General features: G+C 40.5%; 1 protein-coding gene across 7 annotated transcripts in view; it reads right to left on the minus strand.

Moving 5' to 3' along the window:
* AUH (AU RNA binding methylglutaconyl-CoA hydratase) overlaps positions 1-25,335 on the minus strand; it is a 358,169-nt gene that overhangs the window by 310,393 nt on the left and 22,441 nt on the right. For 5 of the 7 annotated variants that reach the window (XM_032595623.1, XM_032595622.1, XM_030294246.1 and 2 more), the window contains one exon: positions 10,502-10,588. The exons of the other annotated variants lie outside the window; for them this stretch is intronic. In XM_032595623.1, coding sequence (XP_032451514.1) covers positions 10,502-10,588 — 87 coding nt within the window. The remainder of the gene's footprint in view (positions 1-10,501; positions 10,589-25,335) is intronic. 7 annotated transcript variants of the gene reach the window in all.

The following is a 25,335-nucleotide window of genomic DNA, read 5'->3' on the forward strand; positions in this document are numbered from 1 at the left end:
AGGGTCGTCTTCTTCTCCTTTCCCTTGAAAACCCTTAAAAGTGGGAGTTATTTTCTAAGAATCTGGAATTCTGGCCTCGCTTTATTAAAAATAAGAATCAAGGAGGGAAACGCAGAAAATTATTTGAGAAATGCCATTAGAAATGTTTGCAGGATTCAAGATAGAGGAAGATTTTAAGAACTGTTTGATCTAATTTGGTAAATACAAAGAATGTATGTAGCACACACACATAATGAAGCATAATAATAAAAACTGCCTTAAAATCACCAAAGTAAGAACTAAGTCAGCACTAACACCCTACTGGCCAGGTGTTCTCACCTACTCTTCAACCTGCCTCCCCAAACCCAGAGGTAATCACTACCATGAATTCTTACGTTTATCATTCTCATATTTTTACTGTGTGGGTATGTGATTTCAGTATACACACATTTCTAAACTACATGCTGTTTTCTACGCTTTTAGTTTTATAAAAAATAGATTATATTGTTTTAATTCATTGTTTCTAAGACTCATCCATGTTGTTACACATGGAAGTCATCCATGTATGCCTAATGCTATCTACAGTACAACTTTACAAATATACCAAAACATTCATCCATTCTCCTACCCCTGAAATTTGGCTGTCTTCAGCTTTTTATTATTAACCATATGCTACTATAAACAGTCTTTTTCTTATATCCTGGTATAAGCTTCCCTAGGACATATATGCAAAATGCCTATAGACTAGTGTGGTTTCAAACTCCAACTAGTAATCCATTCATTGGGTCAAAATCAGGTATTTTTAAAAATAAAATAGTATAATACCCAAACACAGTGCACAAAGGAAGGTGACTATTTCATGAACCTTTGATGCCCACCCTATGTGTTCACTGGGCTAAACTGTGTGTGTGTTTCTTACTATGGGTCTAGTAAAAACAGTGTTAAAGGCTTTACCCTCTAGGTAAATGCCTCCTAAAAAAGTGAACTATCAAGTCTTATGGGAAGTGAATATTCAACTTTGTAAGACAATACCAAATTGTTTTCCTGAACAGTCACATCACTTTGTACTCTCATTAGTGAGTAAATCTGCCCAGTGACCCACTTCCTCCCTAACTGTCTGTAAGGTCAGGCATAAGAATATGTGGCTTATCTGACAGACTTGTGAAACATGATTCTCTGTTGTGTTGTCTTACAGACTCCCAGGCCGCATGCACGCGTGCATATGCTGATTACACACACACACACACACACACACACACACACACACACACACACACACATCCTTGGGCAGTTATATGTTTCAAGTATTTTTTCCCACTTAACGCCTTTTCTACTTTTTTTACAGCACCTTTTAATGAACAAATTTTCTTAAGTTTAATAAGGTGGAATTTATAAACCTTTCCTTTTATGGGCTGTATTATATGTTTGACAAATTTTTTCACTCCACCACGATCATAAAAGTTCATATTCCTCCATGCATGTAGTCGAGTCTTTGCCGTCCCCAGTGAACACCTGCTCTCTCCTGTGGCAGTTCCCCTATTTATCCATGGCCTTCTGTAGTCGCTCCGGGGTCCATTTGTCTATCCCAAAGCCAGAAACATGCCATCTTAATTTACAAATCTTTAAACAAGGTCTTGAGTGCTGATAAAGCAAGGACCCTCACTTTCTTCTTTAGGAATGTTTGCCTATTTTGGGGCCTCATTACGCTTATCAGGTTCCTCACAAAATTAATGCTAAGAATGTAAGGGTAATTACTTTGCATCTGTATATTGAACCACTTGTGAGAATCATCTTGGGGCGCCCGGGGTGGCTCGGTAGGTTAAGTGTCTGACTCTGGCTCAGGTCATGAATTCACGATTCACGAGTTCGAGCCCTGCATCAGGCTCTGTGCTGACAGCCCAGAGCCTGCTTCCGATTCTGTGTCTCCCTCTTTCTCTGACCCTCTCCCACTCACTCTCGTGCTCTCTCTCTCTCTCTCTCTCTCAAAAATAAATAAACATTAAAAAAACAATGGAATCATCTTCTTAATACTGAATCCTCCTATTCTAGGAGATAATGAGTCTCCATTTAATTTATTTAATGTCTTAGGATAAGTTTCCCTATGGCTTGTATATATTGCTAAATCCATTTTTGTTCCTGTTGTAATAGTATATTTTCTTGACTGACATTTCCTGGATGCTACTGCTGTAAAGAAGTGTAACTGATTATTTTTAAATATGGATCTTACATTTAGCTATCTTGAGACACTCATTATTCCTAATAATTTGTTGATTCTTTTAGATTTTCAATGGAGACCATCATACCTCGTGAGACAGGCAGTGTTATCTTTCTTCTCTGTGTCACTATTTTATTTCCATTTCCTGCCTTTCCACGCAGGCCAGGATTTTCAGAACACTGTTGAACAAAGCTGGTGACAGTGGGTCTTTTGTCGTTTTCCTGGTTTTTGGAGACTACTTTTACTTTTTACTACTAAAAAACAGGCACCTTTCATCAAGCTAAGGAAGTTCCCTTCTATTTCTAGTCTGCCTTGACCTCCTTCTAAGAACAGACTTGACATCTCTCAAATTCTTTTCATCAATCTGTTGAGGAAAAACATCATTTTATTTTAACTGGCTAACATCACAAATGAAATTTAATATTTTCAAATGGGAACCTCCTCCCCCTTGTATTCTTGGGAAAATCGAACTTGGTCTTTTTTTTTTTTTCTTTTTTTAACCTACCGATTTCATCCATGTTCCTGATACGCAAGACTGGCCCCTCTCCTTTCCTCTATTGTTTCTGTTTACATACGAAGGTCACGCTAATCAGAAATCATGAGTTTAGGAATAAACTCTCGCTGTACTGTTCTGTGGAGGCATCTGTGTAAGACTGAAATGATCTGTTCCTTACAGGCTGGGGCAAGCATCTGCAAGCAAATCATTTAACACATAAAAGCTGGGCCTGGCACTTTCTCGGCGAAGAAACATTCAACTACTACTCGGTCCTTACCGGACTACTCCAGAATGTGACTACTTCTTGAGACAGAAATTTCATATTTATTGGCATAAAGATTCTCATAGTATTTTCTTATAAGCTTTATAATCTCTGCTATATCTGCAACCACAACCCTCCTTTCACCTGTAACATCTATTGTTGAGTGTCCTTTGCCCCTTGCAGATTCTCCCTTCTGCAACTGCAGTTCGATCCCCCTGATCTCAGATCCTCATTTCACTGCCTTCCTTCTACTGTTTGGACACAGAACTTTTTACGGTAATACTCAGCTACTTATGGCCAGCGGTTTCCCCTTGCTAACATAGGCATTAAGGTTATGAATTCCCCTTCAAACTATTACTTTAATCAAATCTCAGAAATTTGGGCATACAGCAATTTTATATTCATTCAGTCTTAGTATTTTTTCCCATAATTCTTCTTTCTTTGAGTCATGAGTTACTTAATAGTCCTTTTTAAATTACCAATATATGGTTTTTAAATATCTATATTATGTGTATTTTTATTTCTAAGTTAACTGCATTTTGAACAGAGAACGTGGTCTCTATATATTAAACTTCTGAAATTTAACAGAGATTTTAGGGTCCAACACATGATCCATTCTTGTAAATGTTTCATATGTTGATGAGAAGCATGCATATTCTCCAATTTAGGGTTAAGAGTCTATTAAATCAACTTGATACATTGTTCAAATCTTTATTTTTAACTTCTGTCTTTCAATCTCATGATTAATTGGGACAGATGGGACTGAACTCATCCACAACGATGAAGGATTTGCCAATTTATCCTGTATATATCTAATATAATTTTATTCGTATATTTTTCGTTCTTTTTTTCTCAGGAAGATACAAGTTTAGTCTTATGAAAAACTTAACCTTAAACTTAACATGCTGTCTCTTACTAGTAATGGTTTTTGAAAAACGCTACAACAGATGTGGCTACTATTAATAATATACAGTTGACTTAAGTTTCTTAATCAAATCTGAACATCTATGTTTTTAACAACAAGTTTAGTCAACTGACATCAATGGTAATTACTGGACTTACTTCATCATCTTAATTTGTCCTGAGGTTGTGCCTCTTTTATCCTCTTTACACTTTGTTAGGATTTGATGAACTTCGTTTCAGTTTTTGTTTTGTTTATTTTTCTTACTCCACTCTCCATCCTCCAACTCATTTGTAAGTCTTATGGCTCCATTCCTGCTCTCTGCATAATACTTCACACTCTCTAGCAAAGGATACAAGACCTTAAAACCTTCAAATCTCCAAAATGTAAAAACCAAAAAGGCCTGAGCCAAACATGAAGGGAGTTGTCCAGATCAGAAATGCAAGTCAGTAGATTTCCTAAATATAAACAAAAAACAGTGGAAGACTAGAATTAATTCCAAAAAACAGGAGAAATAAAGAAGAAAAAGCCATCTGAGATGGATGACCAGATGAATAAATGGAAAGAAGGAAGGGAGGGAGGAAGAGAAGGAAGGAAATCAGACCCAGTGACTGTTTTAGTAAAACCTGTAAGCTAATATGGTTTGTATACTTTTAAACAGCTGGAAAAAAAAGAAACAAATTAAATATATTGTTTCATAACACATGGAAACTATACAAAATTTAAATTTCACAGTAAATGTAATTTTACTGGAACAGAGAAACACATTTGTTTACATTTCGTCTGTGGCTGTTTCAGCACATGTAAAAGTTGAGTGCCTAGTACAAGGCAAGGATGTGTCTTCTCACTTGTTCTTTTCAACATCATTCTAAAAGTCCTTACAAATGTTATTAAACAAACAAACAAAAAAAAGGAAATAAAAGGTAATACAGATTGGGAAAGAAAACATAAAACTGTTTTTGCTTGCAAATGATATGACTGTCTACCATGCAGGAGATATGAAAGAATTAACAAAAAAACTTCCCAAAACAAATACACAATTATACCAAGGTTGCAGGACACAGGGTAAACATACAAAAGTGAAATACTATTCCATATACCAACAATGAACAAGTGGAATTTGAAATTAAAAACACAATACCACTTATACTAACATGCCCCAAAATAAAATACTTAGGTATAAACCCAACAAAATATATGTAAGATCTCTGTGAGAAAAACTATGAAACTAATGTATGAAATCAAGTAACTAAATGGAGAGATAGTCCATGTTCATGGATAGAAAGACTCAATACTGTGAAGATGTCAGTTTTCCCCAATTCGATGTACACATTCAATGCAATCCCAATCAAAATCCCCACGTTATTTTGTGGCTATCAACAAACTGATTCTAAAGTTTATATGAAGAGGCAAAGGACCCAAAATAGCCAACACAATATTGAAGGAGAAAAACAAAGTTGTGGGACTGACACTACCCAATGTCTAGACTTACTATAAAGCTCCAATAATCAAGACAATGCGGTTACTGGCAAAAGAACACACAAATGGATCAAGGAACAGAACAGAAAGCCCAGACACAGCCACCCATAAATTAACCAATCTTCAATAAAGGGAAAAAGGCAATACATTGGAACACAGATAAATTTCCACAAATGGTGCTGAAATAGTAACATCCTCATGCAAAAGCAGGAATCTGGACAGACAGGCCTTATGCCCTTCACAAATGTTAGCGCAAAATGGATGACAGATCTAACTGTAAAGCACAAAATTATAAAATTCCTAGAAGATAACATAGGGGAAAAGCTAGATGACCTTGGGTATGGGCAACTACTTTTTAGGTATAACACCAAAGCACAATCCATGAAAGAAAAAATAAGATGGACTTTATTAAAGTGAAAAACTTAGGCTCTACAAAAAAATGTCAGGAGAAAAAGAATATAAACTACAAGCTGGGTGAAAATATTTACAAAATATTCTGATATCTGATAAAGAACTATTATCTAACATACAAAGAACTCTTAAACTAAGCTATAAGAAATACAAACAAAATAAATACAAACTATGCATTTTTGTAAACAAAAATAAGAAATACAAACTGGGTGGCTCAGTCGGTTAAGCATCCGACTTCGGCTCAGGTCATGATCTCACGGTCACGGTTCCTGGGTTCGAGCCCCGCATCAGGCTCTATGCTGGCAGCTCGGGGCGTGGAACCTGCTTGTGTATCTCCCTCTCTCTCTGCCCCTCCCTCCCTCTCTCTCCTTCTCTCTCTCCTTCTCTCTCTCTCAAAAACAGACATTAAAAAAGGAAAGAAAGAAAAAAGAAATACAAACAACTCAATTGGAAACTGGGCTAAAATCTTAACAGACACCTCACCATACGTATACAGATAGGAAATAAGCATGTGAAAAGATGTTCCGCATCATATGTCATCACAGAAATACAAATTAAAACAACGAGATAACACTACAAACCTGTCAGAATGGCCAAAATATGGAACAATGATAACACCAAATGCTGACAAGGATACAGAGCAGCGGAAACTCTCAGCCACTGCCGCTGGGGACGCATCACAGCACACCCACTTGGGAAGAGAGTCAGGAAGGTTTTTATACAAAACTAAACACTCCTGCCATGTGATTCAGCATTTATGCTCCTTGGTATCTTCCTAAAAGACCTACGTCCACACAAAAACCGATACATAGATGTTTGCAGCAGCTTTATTCATAACTGTCAAAACTTGGAAGCAACCAAGCTGTCCTTCAGTAAGTAAATGGACAAATCAACTGTGGTCCATCCAGACAATGGAATACTGTTCAGCACTAGAAGCACATAACATATCAAGGCATAAAAAGGGAGGAAACTTTAATATGTCTTACTAAGTGAAAGAAGCCCGTCTCAAAAGGCTCCGTGCCGTATGATTCCAACAATATGACATTCTGGAAGTGCAAAACTAGGGAGACGGAAAAACAGGTTGTCGGAGAGGAGAGAGGGGAGAACACACTGAGCACAGAGAAGCGTTAGGGCGCCAAAAGTACTCTGTGTGACACCAGAATGCTGGATCCACGTCATTATGGATGTGTCCAAACCCACAGACTGGACAACACCAGTGACCCTCATATGAACTGTGAACTCCGGGTGATTATGACGTATCAGCAGAGGCTCATGAGCTGTCGTGAATGTACCATATCGGTGAGGGATGCTGACAACAGGGGAGGCTGTGGGTATGTGGTGGCAGGGAGTATGAGAGAAATCTCTGTACCTTCCCCTCGATTTTGATGTGAACCTAAAACGGCTCTAGAAAAACAGTCGCTGGAGGAAAAAAAAAAAAAAAGTTGAGCAGCTGTGAAAGAAACCATCATGGCTCTGCAAAACCTAAGATGTTATCTGTACCTTTAAGTCTGCCTGCCCTGGTTTAATATATTAAATGAGTAGATTAGATCAAAACACTTAGCTTCCATCTGCCCCTCAAAATCTCATTAAGCCACCACAAAAGACAACTTAAAATGTCACGTCCAGTGTAATGTTCTAACAAGAAGCATCGCTCATAAATATTGGGGAACTCACGGGACAGAAAAATACAGACTGGATGAGAATCCAAAACGGAAATGCCACAGCTACAGTCAGTCACTGAGAAGAAAATGCCACTGCAAAAACAGGAACCAGTCTCCATTTTAAAAGTCCCAGAAAAATTCTAATCTCAAAATTAATAAAATGGAAAGAGGCTTGGAAGAAACATCAAGGTGACATTCACAACTGGCCCAGCCTCAGCCACTCCTCCTAGCATACACATAAAGTTAAAGACAGGGTCAGCTTCCACCTCCAAGACCGTGCTCTCTGACCAACATGGAAACCAAGTCCATGGTCTGCCTCGGGAGACCTGGGATCTGACCACGAGGCCCAAGCTGGAGAGAGCAGCACAGGAGAGCCACCGGTGACAGCAGCACGGGATGAAAAACAAACAAACACAATACACAAATATGTTCTAAAACTTAGCTCCAAAAACAAACAAACATCCAAGTAAACAATAACAAAACCGCACAAGACCCCAAAAAGATATTACACGGTCAAGTTCCACTAACCTTTGAAATAACAGAGGACTTCCCTGTACAGCACAGAAAAGCTAAGGTCGTTCTGTGAAGTTCAACAACCTTGACATCAAACCAGAAAAGGGTGACACACAAAAAAAGCAGAAGATCAATCTCGTTTATGATGATAGCAAAACATATAAAAATGGAACCCAGCAGTGTATATCAAAAACCACTATAACCACTAACCACAACGACCAGGTAGGGTTTCTTCTAGTCATACAAGGCCAGTAGAGCATTATAAATTGTATGATTACATGATATATGAGATAAATTCTAATATATACCAATTAAAGGTGATCCTTACACAACAGGTTTGAACTGTGCCGGTCCACTTATACATAGGTTCTTTTCAATAAATACAGTACAGTACTGTAATTGTATTTTCTCCTCCTTACGATTTCCTTTATAACATTTCATTTCCTCTAGCTTACTTTATTCTAAGAATATTATTATTACAGTAATATTAGGAATATTATTATTAAAGTATTACTACTTTGTTGTGAGAATATACATGTAACATACCGAATATGTGTTAATTGACTATGCTACCAGTGAGGCTTCTGGTCAACAGTAAGCTACTGTAGCTAAGTTCTGAGGGAGTCAAAAGTCATACACAGATTTTCTACCATGTCGGGGTCAACATCCCTAATCCCCACATTGTTGAAGGGTCAGCTGTATCAAAAAAAAGCATTTGACAAATTTTAACACCTATTCCTGATCAAAAGACAGCAACAAATTCCTAATAAGATGAAATGGAAGGAAACTCCCTGAACTTGATAATTACTGGCAAAATATTAAAAGCATTCATCAAAGTCAAATAAAGATAAGGATGAACACAGTCCAGCGACTGAATACTGTACCGCAGGGTTCAGCCAAGGTAAAAATACAGGGAAAATATGTAAGATTAAGAGGTTGGGAAAGTAAAGACAAAAACAGCATTACTTACAGATAATGAACTTTCATCTGGAAAGCACAAAACAATTAACTGGGAAATATCAACAGCCAGTAAAAGTAATCATCAAGCTGGTAGGATATAAAATAAGCACTTAGAATTTAGTAACTTTCCTACAGAACTACAATCACCGGACTTCAACAGAAATAAGAGAAAAAGTGCCATTCAAAGGAATAAATGGTATAAAATAGAAAGAATAAACTGGGGGGTTGGGGGTGGAGGAAGACACGAGACCAAGCAAAACCAAAGCGGAAAAAACTTTCTTGAAGGACACTAGAAAACTGAATGACCCCTACACAGACAAAATGAAACCCATACACATACATCATGGATGGAAAAATTCAATACCATAAAAATGTTAATTCTTTCTAAATAAGACTTAGAGAAATCCCAATCACAGTCCCATGACAGTATTTTTCCTCCTTGTTTTAAAAACTAATAATTCCAAATTCATTTGGAAGAACTGATGTGTAGCAATTACCAAAGAAACTCCTCGAGGAAAAAGGCAAAAGAAGAATGAAGAGAACTTAGTACCCTCTAGATATTAAAAGTTTTCCATTCAAATACTGGAATTGAATCAGGGGTGCACATTAGGAGACAACATCTGTAACACACTTAACAACAAAAGACTACTACAAAGTGGCTTTTAAATAAATAAGCATAGCTAATAATGCTACAGGAAAGAGGAGTATGGATGTGAAAAGGCATCTGCAGAAGGGAAGAGGCAGGTCTAATTTGAAAAGAAAGAACATCACACAAGCATCTGGGGAAAAGCAAATTAAAATGCTAAGATGTCCAAAAAAGTAATTAATTAAAACAAAATGAAATAAAATAAAATGCTAACATGTCTTTTTTTTGTTTTGTTTTGTTTTTAACCTTGGCAAACTTAAAAGTAGCAACATTAAATGCTGGCAAATTATGAGGAAACAAGTCCTGTCATGTAATTGATGGGAATGTAAGTTATTACAATCTTTTTGGAATATAATGTGGTGAAAAGGATTAAAACTGTAAAAGAAACACATGATACTTAGAAGTGCAATCCCACGTTTGGGAATCTACCCTACAGATACATGTACTAACGCTCTCAAAGACTTAATACAAAGATATCCACTGCTTTGCTATAAATAACAAAAATGGAAAATAAAACCCCTACACGTTAATAAAGTAATTTACAGTTACGGACTACTACACCACAATATATTAAAAAGTGTTAATAATAAAGTTGATATGTACCGAGAAACAAATATTACCCAGAAGTCTATAACTCTAAGAAAATGGTACGATCCTATTTATATAAACAACAAAACAACTCTGGATCGATAAATGTGTCTATGCAATTATCTAGGAGACAGTCTCTTTGTTTTCCAATAACTACCTTCCTATGCCACGTCATCATACATAGGAGGCATTTTTAATTACAAATTATTGTTCATTATTTGCCAAATCAAACACATTACATGCCGTTTTACAGCAACCGGCTACAGGTCCTGGTTATCTAATTACGTAAGTATTTTGGCCAAAGTGTACATATAAAGACAATGTGCAGCTTTCTAAATCTGACATTTGAGGTCATCTGCAGCATGCCAAAAGGAGCGTAGTTGAGCTTACCGATCTCATTAATCACCGCTCTTATTTTGGAGACAAAAGGACCGACTTCACTGGGATTCATCTTGACTCTCTCCTTAAGGTCGGCACCTGCAAAGTATTTTATTTACAAATACAATCGAGTTATACACAAAGTTTCAAGGCAATGAATTGAAAACTTACTTAAGATTCATCTGTCACTTGAATATCAACTTAAAGACCAGCATGAGGAGGAATAAAATGCCCGTTCACACATGTACCATGTGCTTCAAGCAGTGGTTCTCAAACTCTGCGGTCTCAGGGCCCTACGCTCTGAGAAGAGACCTACTTTAGATGATATCTACCGATAGTTACTCTATCAGAAACTAAAACTATGAAGTGTCCTAAATATTTATCCACTCACTTAAGAATACAAATAAACCCATTCATATTGACATAAATGACTACAGACTGGGGCACTCCCTCCGCTCTCACAAAGACACTGGCAGTTTTCACCCTCCCCTTGCCTCTGCCCCATCAGGGTAAACGTCAACCCTGTGAAAAGGGCTAATCACTGTAAAAATCAGTCTGACTTCATGGATCCCCGCCCTGGTGACCGCAGATCATGTTTCAGAATCACTGGCATGAACGTATGAGCAAACTGACAATTTCATAATTATGAGCTTATCACAGAATCATACATTTGGAACAGAAAAAAATAAATGCGTAAGGGATCACTTACTCTGCGGCTCAACAAAGGCATTCTTCCTAATGATGTTAAACTATACGAGAAAAGGAAGGCCCCCATTTAAATGAACAAATACAAAACAAAGTAGAATTACAGCACAGAAGGTTTTCACTCAGCGACCGACTCTCTTATACATCCATTATAAAGTAATCATGACTGGATGTAGCACCAGTTCCCAGCCCAGGCTGGACATTCTGAGCCCATACACTTCCTGTGGGAGTGTGAACTACCATGCACACAGCACATGCCCTACAATCCATCAGTTCTAGAAAACCTCAAACGTATGCCTAAGGAAAGAAGTACAGCAGCACCATTCAGTGCAACATATATAAAATAGCAAAAAAAATTGGAATTAATCTCAATATCCATCAGCAGGATCTCTAATAAAAGATGTATTTTATATAACAGAATAATACATGTTCGGCATGAAAACCAAGAAATCAGAGCATGAATATGGATGAATCCGGATGTTGAAGCACATATAATTATGCAATTAATATAGAACATTAACATATATTACATTTATATATTTAACGATATAAATTATTATTATATATTTACAGAAAGACACAGGATAACCATTTGTGCAACTCTTTTTTTTTTTTAATTTCTTAATGTTTATTTATTATTGAGAGACAGTGAGAGACAGAGCATGAGCACGGGAGGGACAGAGAGAAGGGGAGACACAGAATCCAAAGCAGCTCCAGGCTCCGGGCTGCCAGCACAGAGCCCGATGCGAGGCTCGAACTCACAAACGCGAGATCATGACCTGAGCCGAAGTCGGACGCTTAACCGACTGAGCCTCCCAGGCACCCCTGCATAACTCTTTTTAAAAGAATTGCTATTTAGGGGGGCGGCTGGCTAGCTCCGTTGGTGGAGTATGTGACTCTTGACCTCGGGGCCGTGAGTTCAAGCCCCACGTTGGGCGTACAGCGTACTTACGTACACACATACGTACACGAGTTAAAAACTAGTAAAGAATGCTACTTCGGGACATAAAATATGCATGGGAATGATAAATACCAAATTTGGTTGGTGGGGACCTCTGCAGGGACGGAGACGGAGGTGACTAGCAAAGGTCACAGAAGACTCCAATCTTGTTTGTAACACTGTATGATCTACGTTAGGTGGTGAGTATTCAGGGTCAGCCTTTAAACATTTCTGTGTGCCTGATACACGTGTTCATAATTGACTTTTTCCAGGAAAAATTAACATTTAGCATCAAGGAAAAATGTTTGCAGGGGCAAAACTCTAGACCAGTAGGATGTATTTGTCGGAAGAAAAAACCATTCGACTCACTGCCATTTAGCCCTGAGAACACAATTTACACGTTGCTCAGTGCCGGCTGGCTACTCCACACTGGCTAAGAAAAGCAGCCGAACCCAGAGCCGTGTCGGGGAGCGGAGCAGATGAGAGAAGGGCCGAGGCAGCGGAGAGGAGGGCGCCGATGGGGCACACAGGGGCTCTGCGTGAGGCGGTCCTGAAGGAGCCCCGGGGAACCGCATCGCGGGATCCACCAGATCCTCCAACGTCAGCGTGGGCTACGCCACGAGGGGGCCCTCCGGCACACCGGCCGGCGCGGCAGTGGGGGCTCTCAGCGGCACCCACGCTTTGAAATTCACACCCAGCTCTCCGAGCCTGGGTGCGGAGGCCATGCCAGGAGCCAAGGGGACCTCCTCCGCACCCGTGGAGCCCATTCACGCACACGAGTCCCAGCAGGCAGAGCTGGGAGCCTCCGTCTGGTTACTGAGCACAGCCCTAACCCACACAACTGTGGGAGACTTCCCTGGGAGTCACAATTTGTTTCAGAAAGAACTACCTTTCTCCATGGGACATTAAACATCTGTGACCCAGAGACTTTTTGGTTTTGCTTTAGAAATGTGCCCTGCAATCTCGAACGTTCAGAACCTAAAAGTACAGTTTCGCTTCTATCCCTCCAGATGACAAGTTCCTCGGTTGATAATATCCAGTTTTATCTGAGGGCTGGCGTGTCTCAGTGCTTTCACTTTTTAAATCCCCCAAGTCCATGACCGCTCACCTCAGCTGAGCCTCTGTGCTGCCGGGCAATCCTACTGTAACTGCCTACACCGTTCACTGTCGTGTTCATCTACAGCCCATTTCCTAACTCCTCTCTCTCCTTAAACCTCAAACCTCCTACCCAATCCTGACACCAGGTTACTAAGAAAGCAGAAGTATTCAGAAGAAAACCTTCACCCACACCCACCACCAAATCTAACCACCAGGATTAAGCCCTTACACTCTGCCCTCCCTCCTGTTCCTACAGATGACCTAACCCGTGACGAAGCACCCCGTGCACTAGATTCCACCCCTCCTGTCTGTTCAGGGCCATCACTCCAGCAGCTGTCCTCTTCCTGGCTGACATCACCAATAATATCCCTCTCTACAGAACCGTTCCCATCAGCTGCATTAACACTGTAACACTGCTCATCTCAAAAAAGCAAAGAAAATTATGTAGACTTTCTCTGCCAGCTTTAAAGAAATAGCTTATTATCAGACGAATTCTTTCACGAAATCCTAGATAAAACACATTAAGACAGCTGTTTGAGGGCAACGGAGAACAACCAAGGCAGACAGAGTGTAAGTTTTGGAACAATCTCATGGGAATGGGGGGGGGGGAATCGGAGCTCAGGGCTTGCCAAAGAGGAACGCTGCAGTCTTTCACTTGGGACCTCTCAAAGTTAAATATAAAACAGAGTAAACACAAAGAAAACCATATGAAGACCAACTGCTAAAAACGAAAGACAAAAAAAAAAGAAAATTAGAAGCTGCCAACAAGAAGACTGACAGCTGACTTCTCAACAGAAAATGAGTGCTATCTCCAAAGTGGGGAAAGAAAATAACTACCCACCTAGAATTTCAAACTAAGCAAACCCATCCCCCAAACATGACACACACAGGCAATCTGTCACCAGCAGGCACACACTGACAGAAACACCACAGGGGCTTCTTCAGGCAGATTATGAGAGTAGAGTTTAAAATCTTATTTTAACTTTTTTTACATTTATTTATTTATTTTTGAGAAACAGAGGGAGACAAAGCATAAGCGGGGGAGGGGCAGAGAGAGAAGGAGACACAGAGTCTGAAGCAGGCTCCAGGCTCGGAGCTGTTAGCACAGAGCCCGACGTGGGGCTCGAACCCACAAACTACGAGATCATGAGCCGAAGTCGGACGCTCAACCGACTGAGCCACCCAGGCGCCCCTAAAATCTTATTTTATACAACTCCTGAGAGATATGCCTTAAAAGATAAGGACACAAAATGGCTAAAGTGAAAGGTTAAAAACCAGGCAAACACTAACCAAAAAGGAAGTGAAATCATTGTTAATACCTGACAAAAGAGACCTCAGGCAAAAAATACCATTCAAGCTAGAGGTTCACTTTATGATAATAAACATGATGACCCACTAAAAGCCATAGGAATTCTAAACTGGCATAAAATAAGACAGCCCCAAATGTACGAAGCAAAAACCGATGAGCCAAAAAGAAAAACTGACCCGTCTACAATCACGGTGGAGTCAGCAAACCCCCATGGTAATCAATAAACCAAGTAAGCAAACACCCTCATTGAACATCCCTACCAAGAAATAGGAAATAAAAAAAAGAATTAATCCCCAAGTAGAAGAAAGAGCAAAAACTGGAACAAGAAAAAAAAAAGTTTTTATGTTTATTTATTTTGAGAGAGAAAGAGAACGTGTGCTCACAAGAACCCGTAGAGCAGGGACAGAGAGAAAAGGAAAGAGAGAACCCCAAGCAGACCCCACACAGCAGAGCCCGACACGGGGCTCGATCATGGGATGAGATCATGAGATCACGATCTGAGCTGAGATCAAGACTCAGATGCTTAATTGACCTAGCCACCCAGGCAACCCTGGAGCAAAATTGTTTTAAGAAACAGAAAACAAACATGCAGGAGAGAAATATCAAAGAAATTGCTCATTTGGGAAAAAAAAAAAAAAAAAAAAAACCTAAAACAAATGATAGGACTTTTAGTGAGACTGATCATGGTGGGGGCGCCTGGGTGGCACAGTTGGTTAAGCATCCAACTTCAGCTCAGGTCATGATCTCATGGTTCGTGAGTTCGAGCCCCGTGTCACGCTCTGAGGTGACAGCTCCGAGCCTGGAGCCTGCTTCAGATTCTGTGTCTCCCTCTCTCTCTGCCCTTTCCCTTGCTCTCTCTCTCTCTCTCTCTCTCTCAAAAATAAGTAACATCAAAAAGCTTAAAAAATAAAATAAATAAAATAAAAAAAGACTGATCATGGAAAACTCCAAGAAGGCACAAACCCCAACAGCAAGAATGAAAAGGAGAATACTACTAAGGCTTTTACAGACATTAAAACAATAAGAGTATTAGTAACAACCTTGGCCCAATACATTCAAAAAGGTACATACAATGGACACATTTCGAGAAAAACACAACTTATTAAAACTGACAAGAGAAAATCCGAAAACACAAACACATATTAAAGAAACTGAATATGTTTATTCAAAACTTTCCTACAAGAAAACCACACGCCCCTGTGGCTCCAACAGTATATTCTCCCAAACATAATGAAAACAACTGGGGGCACCTGTCTGGCTCATTCAGTGCTGTGTGCGACTCTTGATCTCAGGGTTGTGAGTTCGAGCCCCACACTGGGTGTAGAGATTACTTTAAGAAAGTGAAAACCTAAATAAAAAAATTTAACATCAATCCTACATTTACATGGAGAATTGCAAAACAAACACTCGATAAGAACATTATAAGAAAAAAACATGACAGGCTAATCTTTCTCATAGCCTCAAAAATTCCTAAACAAAATATAAGTAAATCATACCTAGTAGTAATATAAATAAAATACAATATATCAAGACCCAGTTATATTCAGTCCAATACTGAAGACTGGTTTAATGTTAAGTGTTTTATTTTATTTTTTTTTTAATTAATAGCATAAAAGTGAAAATCATACAAACTTTCAGCAGGTGCAGAAAAAAGTAGTTAAAATTCACACTCATTCTTTTAACCTCTTGAGGTAGAACTGACATGAAGTAAAATTCAGTCATTTTAAGTACACAATTCAATAATTTTTATTAAAGTTACAGAGCTGTACAGCCATCTAATTTTAGAACGTTTCCATTATCATAAAAAGACCCCTCACACTCACCTGCAGGCACTCCCCGTTCCCACCTCCACCCCCTAAAACTTTGCCTTCCACTATTTTCCTAAAACTTTGCCTTCTCTGCACATTTCACGTGAATAAACTCGTACAATACATGGTCTTCAACATAGCAAGCATAGTGATTTTCACTATGAATTAGTATTTTTTTTCTTTTCATTACCAAATAGTATCCCCTTGTAGGGACAGAGAAAACCTTTGTTTCTCTGGTCATCGGCTGGTGGACACTGGGGTCTTTCCACCTTTGGCTGTTATGAAAAAATACTACCAAGAGCGTTCGCGTACAAGTTTTCGTGGATACAAACGTTCTTATTTGTCTTGGGTAGACACGAAGGAGTGGACTTGCTGGGTCATATTGTAAATTTCTATTTAACTTAAAAAAAAAAACAACTGTCACTGCTTCTCCACAGTGGCTGCACCCCTTCACCTTCCTATCAGCAATACGCAGGGGTCCCTGTAGCCCTTACACGGTCACCAACACCAGTCTGCTCTTTTTTTATTACAGCATTTTAGTGGGTGTGAAATGGTATCAATTATGGTTGTAAATCTGCATTTCCCTAATGACTGATGAGGTTAAGTATCTTTTCGTGTGCTTGTTAGCCATTCATACAGGTCCTTGGTGAAATGTCATTTCAAATCTTTTGCTCATTTTTTTTTTTTTTTTGTACTGGATAATTTGTTTCCTTCTTATTGAGTTGTAAGAGTAATATCTTGGATATGAGTCCTTTCTCAGAAATATGATTTATAGGGACACCTGGGCGGCTCAGTCAGTTAAACGTCTGACTCCGGATTTTAGCTCAGGCCACAATCACAGTTTGTGGGTTCGAGTCCTGCACTGGGCTCCGTGCATGGAGCCTGCTTGGGATTCTCTCTCTCCTTGTGCCCCTCTCCTCACAACTGTCTCTCTCAAAATAAATAAATATTTAAAAGAAAGAAATATGATTTCAAAATATTTTCTCCCCATCCATGGCTTGTCTTTTTACTTTCTTGATGTTGTTTGAAGTTTTAATTTTAATGAAGTTCAATTTCTCAACTTTTTCAACACACATGCTTTTGCTGTCATATCTAGTCAACAGTCATTCTTAAATAAAAGTTCACAGCAAACTAGGAAAAAAAAGAAAATCTTTTTTAATCTGAAGGGTAATTATAAAACATCTGTAACTAACATCACCTTTAAAGGCCAATTACTGTAAGCTTCCTCCCAGAGATCAAGAGTGAATCAAGGATGTCCTTTATCACTTCTAAAGACAGTCGCAGATGTACGAGTCAGTATAATAAGAAAACTTTTTAATTATAGATCAAAGGGAAAAAATGAAACTGTTGTTATCAGCAGATGGCTTAACCAAACGTGAAGAATAGCCAAAAGAATTTAGAAATCATGGAAACAAAAGAATTTAGTAAGGTTGCTGAATACAAGTTCAACATATAAAAATCAACTGTCTCTTTATAAACTCACGAAAGAAATTTGTGAAATTTTAAAAAAACACCATTTATAGTAACATTCAAAAATCAAGGAGCCAAGGAACACATCTAATAAAAGATGTAGAAGATCTTGACACAAAAAAACTAGAAAAATCTTCTGAGATAAATTAACAACTAAATAAGTGGAGGAACATATCATGCTCATGTATTAGAAAACTTCGTACTAAAATATGTAAATTCTCTCCAAATTAATAGAGTCACTGAAGTTCCAATCAAAATCCCCACATGTCTGGAAAATGACAAGGTGAAAATGCAAAGGGCCAATAAGTAAAGATACTTCTGAAGAAGAAAAAGTTGGAGGATTTACACTACAACAGAAAGATGCTATTATAAAGCTACTGTAATTAAGAAAATGTGATACTGTCTCAAAGATAAAGACCAATGCAACAAACAGCAAGTCCCAAAAAGACCCAGTTGATTTGTGACAGACACCTCAGGGACCAGATGGACTTTCTGATACACGGGGCTGCAGCCACTGAATGTTCGTGCGAGAAAAAAAGATTCCTGACCCTTCACACCACACACACACAAAGGAATCAATTCATGGTAAATTATACAGCCTAAATGTGAAAAGTAAAACGATCAGACTTCTAAATGAAAACTAAAAATACCTTCAGGGAGTCTGCATGGCTCAGTCGGTTAAGCATCTGACTCTGCATTTTGGCTCAGGTCATGATCTCACGGTTCATGAGTTCAAGCCCCACATAAGGCTCCATGCTGGCAGCGTGGAGCCTGCTTGGATTCTTTCTCTCCCTCTCTCTGCCCCTCCCCAGCTCCCTCTGTCTTTCAAATTAAATGAACGTAAAAAATATTTTTAATAAATAAATAAATTTAAAAAATAAAAATATCTTCAACACTTTGGTATACACACAAGTTTTAAAAGATTTCTCTGTAGACTCAGGAAAAAACTGGACTTCATTCAAATTAAAAACTTCTCAGGGTGCTTGGGTGGCTCAGTCAGTTAAGCATCCGACTTCGGCTCAGGTCATGGTCTTGCAGTCCTTGAGTTCAAGCCCCACATCGGGCTCTGTGCTGACAGCTTAGAGTCTGGAGCTGCTTCAGATTCTGTGTCTCCCTCTCTCTCCGCCCCTCACCCTGTCACGCTCGTCTCTCACCCTCTCCATCTCTCTCTCTCTCTCAAAAATGAATAAAACATTAAAAAAAAAAAACCAACTTCTGTTCATCAAAAGACATCATTAAGAAAATGAATATGCACATGAAAGAATGAAACACAAGTCCTCCACATAGAAAGCACTGAATAAATGTCAGAAAGAAAAAGATAACCCAAGAACAAAAAGCAGGCCAAAGAGGCAAATACTTCACAAAAGAGGACGTCCAACTGGCTAATGAAGAGATGACAAGAAACACAACCGGATCAATTATCTAGAAAACGCAAATTAAAAACACAAACAGCTTTACAAGCAATCCACAGCTAAAGTGGTAGGGAAGGTAGAGAGCAGTGGCACTCTGACTTAATGCTGCTGGGAGTAGAAACTCGTAAAAATCACTTTAAAAATCCCCCCGCAGAGGTGTACGCCCACCGAGATGCAGGCTGCATACAACACGGCGTGTTCAAGGAAGCACGCTTCGGGACAGCTCAACCCTGGCGACGCTCCGAAAGCCCATCGACAGCAGACACACAAATTGTGAGACGTTCCCACAAGGAACAGGACTGTACTACCCACTCCCAGATGAACAGCGTAAACCAAATCCCACCAACACGGTGGGCGGAAATCAACCTCAAAAGAGTACACGCCGGGTAATTCCAGTCACATAAAGTTTGACAGTAAGCAAAACTAGTATTTGGTGATAAAAACCAGAATGATCCCCAGTATGCTCGGGGGAAGGACGGTTCATGGACTGTGGCAGGGTGGTAAAGGTGACGTCCATTTCTTATGTCGGGTGGTGACTGCCCAGCCCAGTGCGTTTCACAGATCTGTATTACACTTGACACTTGTACAGTTTTCTTCATATATTATAATTCAGTTAAAAAGTTTGTTTAAAACAAATTCCCAACTCCATACGTTCTACCCGCTCCAGCCACCACCAATTTCTCTCCTCTTTGTCAAAGCCAAACCCTTCAAAAGGGTTGCCCTTTCTGTCTCCTACCCTCGCCTCTTACACTAGGTCTTTTAAGCAGAGGAGACAAAGAGACAGTAAAAAAATAAAGAAATAACCACCAAAGGAAGTGGTAAACGTCTTGGGTGAAAAAAAGAACAGGAAAGTGTCGACCTAATGAGGGTGTGGACCACGCTACAGTATTAAACAGTGTGATCGTACTGGTGTTACTGAGAAAGTATAATAAATCAAGAAGATCTGCTTTTCATGTTACTGAAAATGCAGTATTTGGTTCTAAGTTACATATTTTTTTAATTTATTTTTATTTTTTTATTTTTTTCTGTTCCCATTCCTTGTTTTATTTTTTATTTTTTTATATATAATTTGTTGTCAAATTGATTTCCATACAACATCCAGTGCTCATCCCAATAGGTAAGTTACATATTTTTAATCATATTATAGTGCTACTGCAGTTTCCGTTCTATTGCAAACTCCTTTCATCTAAATATATAGATAGGTAATACACCGAGTAGACAATGCATGGAGTTTATTATTAAACAATTTTGAGAAAGCATCTATTTACTTAAATACTGCCCCCTAAAATGTCCTCTCCTAATTGTTTTATATAAATTTTATATGAATTTTTTGCTTATTGTTTTATATAACTTCTGTCCTTTATGCTTTAAGATTACTACACATTAAATTTCTACTTGTTTAGGGGCGCCTGGGTGGCTCAGTCAGTTGGGCGTCCGACTCTGGCTCAGGTCATGATCTCACGGCTCGTGGGTTCGAGCCCCGCGTTGGGCTCTGTGCTGACAGCTCGGAGCCTGGAGCCCGCTTCGGATTCTGGGTCTCCTCCTCTCTCGGCCCCGCCCCCACTTGTGCTGCATCTCTCTGTGTCTCTCAAAAAATAAATGCAAAAAAAAAAATTTTTTTTTTAATAAATAAATTCCTACTTGTTTATATCTGCAGTGGACTCGTCCTGCGAGCCTTTACAGAAGTTATGAGAAACACTAATATTCTTTGTTTTGCATTTTAGGATGTTTAGCTTCCTTGGGCCTCAATAACCAAAGGACAGTAAAGCCCCTCAGTCTCTCTCAAAACTCCAACATGCTCCCCAATGAATGGCACCATCCCTCTCGAGTGCTAAGGCTTTAAGTAAGCCAATGGTCTTCAACCTGTTTGGTTCCCAATACAGCCAAAAAGAGACATGTACACATTTCATCACGTGAGTTTAAGCAGCTGCAAAGACGGCAGTGTGCTTCTAAGCACCGGCATCCATCCCAGAGGAGAACCTAGATCACCGTCAGTGTGTCCAGTGGAATCTACACCCCACAGGGATTGGATTCACAGAAACCATCTGGGTCTAAAACACGCAAACAAACCCTTGCTTTACAGTGAGAAATAGTACATCCTATCTTTAGGAACTGGTGTCTGCCCCACTTTCCTGTAATTATTTTTTCTGATGTAATTAGTGTGGATGCGTGAAACACTTCCACTGGTTACTGTCACATCTCTTTGCAACAAAATATGTACATGGACTGAGTTATTTTTTAGAACAATCTGGCTTTTTAAACGTGTTTTTGTTTGTTTGTTTACGAGAGGGGAGGGGGCAGAGGGAGAGCCCAGCACAGAGCCCGACGCTCACAACTGTGAGATCATGACCCAAGCCAACGTCCAGAGTCGGACCCTTAACGGATCGAGCCACCCAGGCGGCCCTCATATTTTTAAAAATCCCCTTTTTGGCAATTTGGAAGCTTTCTCCCCGTCTGGCGCGAGGCAGCGAAGTAAGATCAGCACTGACGTGCAACGCAAGGGCAAGCAGGAAAGAACGACGGTAGAGAGTAACTGCGACCCACAGAGCAGCCTGAAAAGTTTCACGGAAGAGCACATACCAACCAGATCCGTGGAAAACTAGCTGTGCCTCCCGAGTGCCCAGAAATGCCCCCGCCGCGGTGTGGTGGCTCACCGTGTGGAGTCGCGGTCCCGACGGCGCAGTGGCTGGACCACAGGGATGGAGAAGACCATCTTCCCACCTGCGCACCCTGCCGGCGGCAGTGCGCCGTTCTACTCCATCACCTGTGCCCGGCACCGTCTCCCCCCCTCCCCCCCCCCCCGGTACGTTCTGCCCATCTAACGGAGAAGAAACGGCAGCTTGACGTTGCCTTGCCCTCCACGCCAAGAGACGCAACGCCTCACCATCTGCACGGCGTGGTCGTGCAGTGGTGGAAGCCGACATCTCCCAATTGCTCTAGCGGGCACGCGCCTGTGTCCATCCAGACGCCGCGGTCTTCCCCGCCCCCACTCCAAAAGGGCTCTCGTTCCCCCCATTCAACCAAACACGGGCTCAACATGCCCACGGATGTGCAGGAGCTCCACCTGTGTCCTCACCTCCACGCGGCACCAGACAGAGCGGAGGCCCCCAGGGACCCCGGGAGGTTCCCTCTGACAGGAGTCGTCTTCTCCTTTCCTGCACGGCTCCCGGGTGGTGCTCGTGCCAAGGTCAGCCTGGAGGCACAAAGGGACCTAGGCAAGGGTCTGGGTTTTTCTATTTCCTCAAGGAATGTACATGAGATTGGAATGCTCTGTTCCATAAATTTCTAGGTAGAACATCTTCCTGCAGTCACCTGGCCAGGTGTTTTCATTGTTCTGGAATCAGTCAAGTTTTCTACTTCTTAAGTCAATTTTGGTTAAGTTTTATTTGCGATAATTTATCTATTTCACCTAAAATTTTCAAATTTATTGGCATCAGTTATTCTTAACATTATCTTACCAGTTTAATGTCTGTGGAATTTATATATACCTGGGGCCTCTTTTTTCAATCTGAGTATTGTTTCTTTGTTCTCTCACCCTTGCTTTAATCTTGCCGGAAGTCTGACCGTTTGAATTTTCAAAGAGCCAGCTTTGGGCTTTATTATCCTCACTACTTACTATGCGTTTTCCGTGTCATAAGTTTAGGCTCATGTTCAGTTCCTTCCTTCTGGCCTTCATTTTTCCTCAGAGTGACGTGTCCGTTTACCATGCCCAAACCCAAAACTTCCCTTCTACCCGGCGTCCCAGGCTCTCTGGCTTACTGGAAGGCTTCTCCCCTAAGGTGATGCCACTGTTGTCTCCCCTGCAGAATCGCAGTCAGCTCCAACACTCCACGCCCACCGTGGTAAGATCTCCATCTTCAGAAGGGCTCACCAACGCCTCATATACTTCCAACTATCACCACATTCCTATGAACTATTATGGAATAATTTCTTGAAAATCTGTTCATCTGTATTACTTTTAGAAGTTTTCTGTAGCGTCCCCTTCTTTTCTCTTTAATATTTCTCCTTGGGTAGTATAGTGTTATCCCTTCTTAGTGCTATTTAAGCCACCTTTGTGCCGAAGGCTCAAGACTTTTCTCCTCAGCCTGACCTCTTCCTGGGCCATCAGTGTTCTGTATGCAACCATCCAATGGAGGCTTTCACTTGGATTCCTAAACTGGCATCTCCAGATTCATGGGTCTAAAACAGAAGTCTTGATTTCTCTCCAACCATCGCTGCCCAAAACCTCCCCCTCCCCCAGGCCTTTCCGTCTCAATCCAGGGAACCTCTCTTCTCCTAATAGCTGAAGCAAAAACCTAGGAGGCATCTCTGATCTCTCTTGTCCCTTTATTCACACCCAATCAATCAGCAGTTCCTGTTGTCCTCCCTTCGGAATATAGCCCCAGGTTCTGCACCTGCTCCCGGGGAACCCCAGAGAACCCCTGCCCTGGGCTACCTGACTGCTACGTTAAAGCCCACACTCTTCAGAACTGCTGTGTTGTCATAGGGGATGCGACTTTGGGGGCTGCGTTTGGCTTTATGTGGGTCCTGTGTTGGCAGAAAAGTGGAAACCACTGGTCACGGGCAGAACCTTAGGAAGCAAGGAGTCCCCAAGGGCAGGCAGAGGAAGAGCTGTTTTCCAAAGAGAATGAGAACCAGGAGATATACTACTAACTGAAAAAGTGCAAAGACCATGTATAGAATGCTACTTGCCTAAAACAGAATGGAAGTAGCAACACAGGCACATCCTTAATTTTGCAAAAGAAATATGTGACGCATAAACTAGGAACTAATGAGATTCATTAACGCCCTCGAGAGTGGGAATGTGGTGGAAGGGGCTGGAGGGAGGAAGTGGCCAGTGACACTTCTGTGCACAGCTCTGACTTCTGAAATCACGCTGATATTTCACATATTCCAAGTAAAAGAAACAAGAGGAAACCTAACTTTATTTCCTATGAATAAAGCATTAATTACACTGAACAAGAAGTAAGTGCTTTTACTCTACACCCTCAGTCTAAAGATATAAACACTCTAAATCTTAAACTCTAGTTAGAAAGTGTGTTTATCACAGTGGTATCGATCTAGCCACTGTGAAACTATTTTCTGCTATTACACACTTGAGCAAATGAGTAAACACATTCCAGATAATGTAAGTGTAGAGATGAGCATGAAGCCGATGGTGACGAACAGGAAATGGAGTTATCAGCATGCACTTGCGGCTTCGGATACAGAAGCACAAACAATGGTATGAGTGTACGTGTGTGTAACGTAAGGGTACTTTTCTACCCACGGATCTTAGCTCTATCTGGCGCAAGGGCCTTGAATCAAAGAGCCCAAGGGACAATGAGCACAGGTGGGCACCCAGCTCTTGGTTCTTAAACACCACCCCACCAAAGGGAACCGAAAACTGCCAGCTTTGACTATGCTGGAGTGAGTGATGCTGGACTAGCCCTTCAAATACATGAAACTTCAAAAAAAGAAAATAAACGTTGAAAAAAAAAAATTAAAAAAAAAAAAAAAAAACAAATACATGAAACTTCTTTCAGATGCCGATCAGTAAGCAGTGACACAGTGAAGGGGAGGCCAGTGACTGCCCCAGCTTTCTAAGGACACTTTGCAGGATGGGGTGCAAGGCAGGGGGACCTGGACAGAGCAAGCAGACTGATCTGGCTGATAGAAGCAGATGGGAGTTCAGGCAGACTGGGTGGCTGATATTTACAGAAGAGGAAACCAGACAGGAAAGAGTCACTCAGAGAAAGCGCCCCAATAATCTGCACAGGTTCCCTCGAGCTTTAAGCTGAAATGCCCATTCACAGGCAATTATCAAGGAAAGAACTGTCCATGTTCCAACAGCAGGAACTGGAAACTGCACAGAACACCCCGGGCCCCCAGTAAAGACATCAGAAGCTTTTCAAAGAAACCTCGAAAGGGTCAGGCAGATCCTCCGGGAGAGCGGTCATCTGCTGCAACAAAACAAGAGTTTAAGAAAAACACCAAGGAGGGACGGGCCCACCTGCTGCAAACATTCACCAATCTCAGATATTTCACAATTCAAGAGCAGAAAGTCACCAAAAGTTTATAGTCAGGAAGAGATAACAAGTGAAAGCACATGATACTATTACAAA

This window comes from Lynx canadensis, chromosome D4, assembly GCF_007474595.2.
Source record: "Lynx canadensis isolate LIC74 chromosome D4, mLynCan4.pri.v2, whole genome shotgun sequence".
Lineage (NCBI taxonomy): Eukaryota > Metazoa > Chordata > Mammalia > Carnivora > Felidae > Lynx > Lynx canadensis.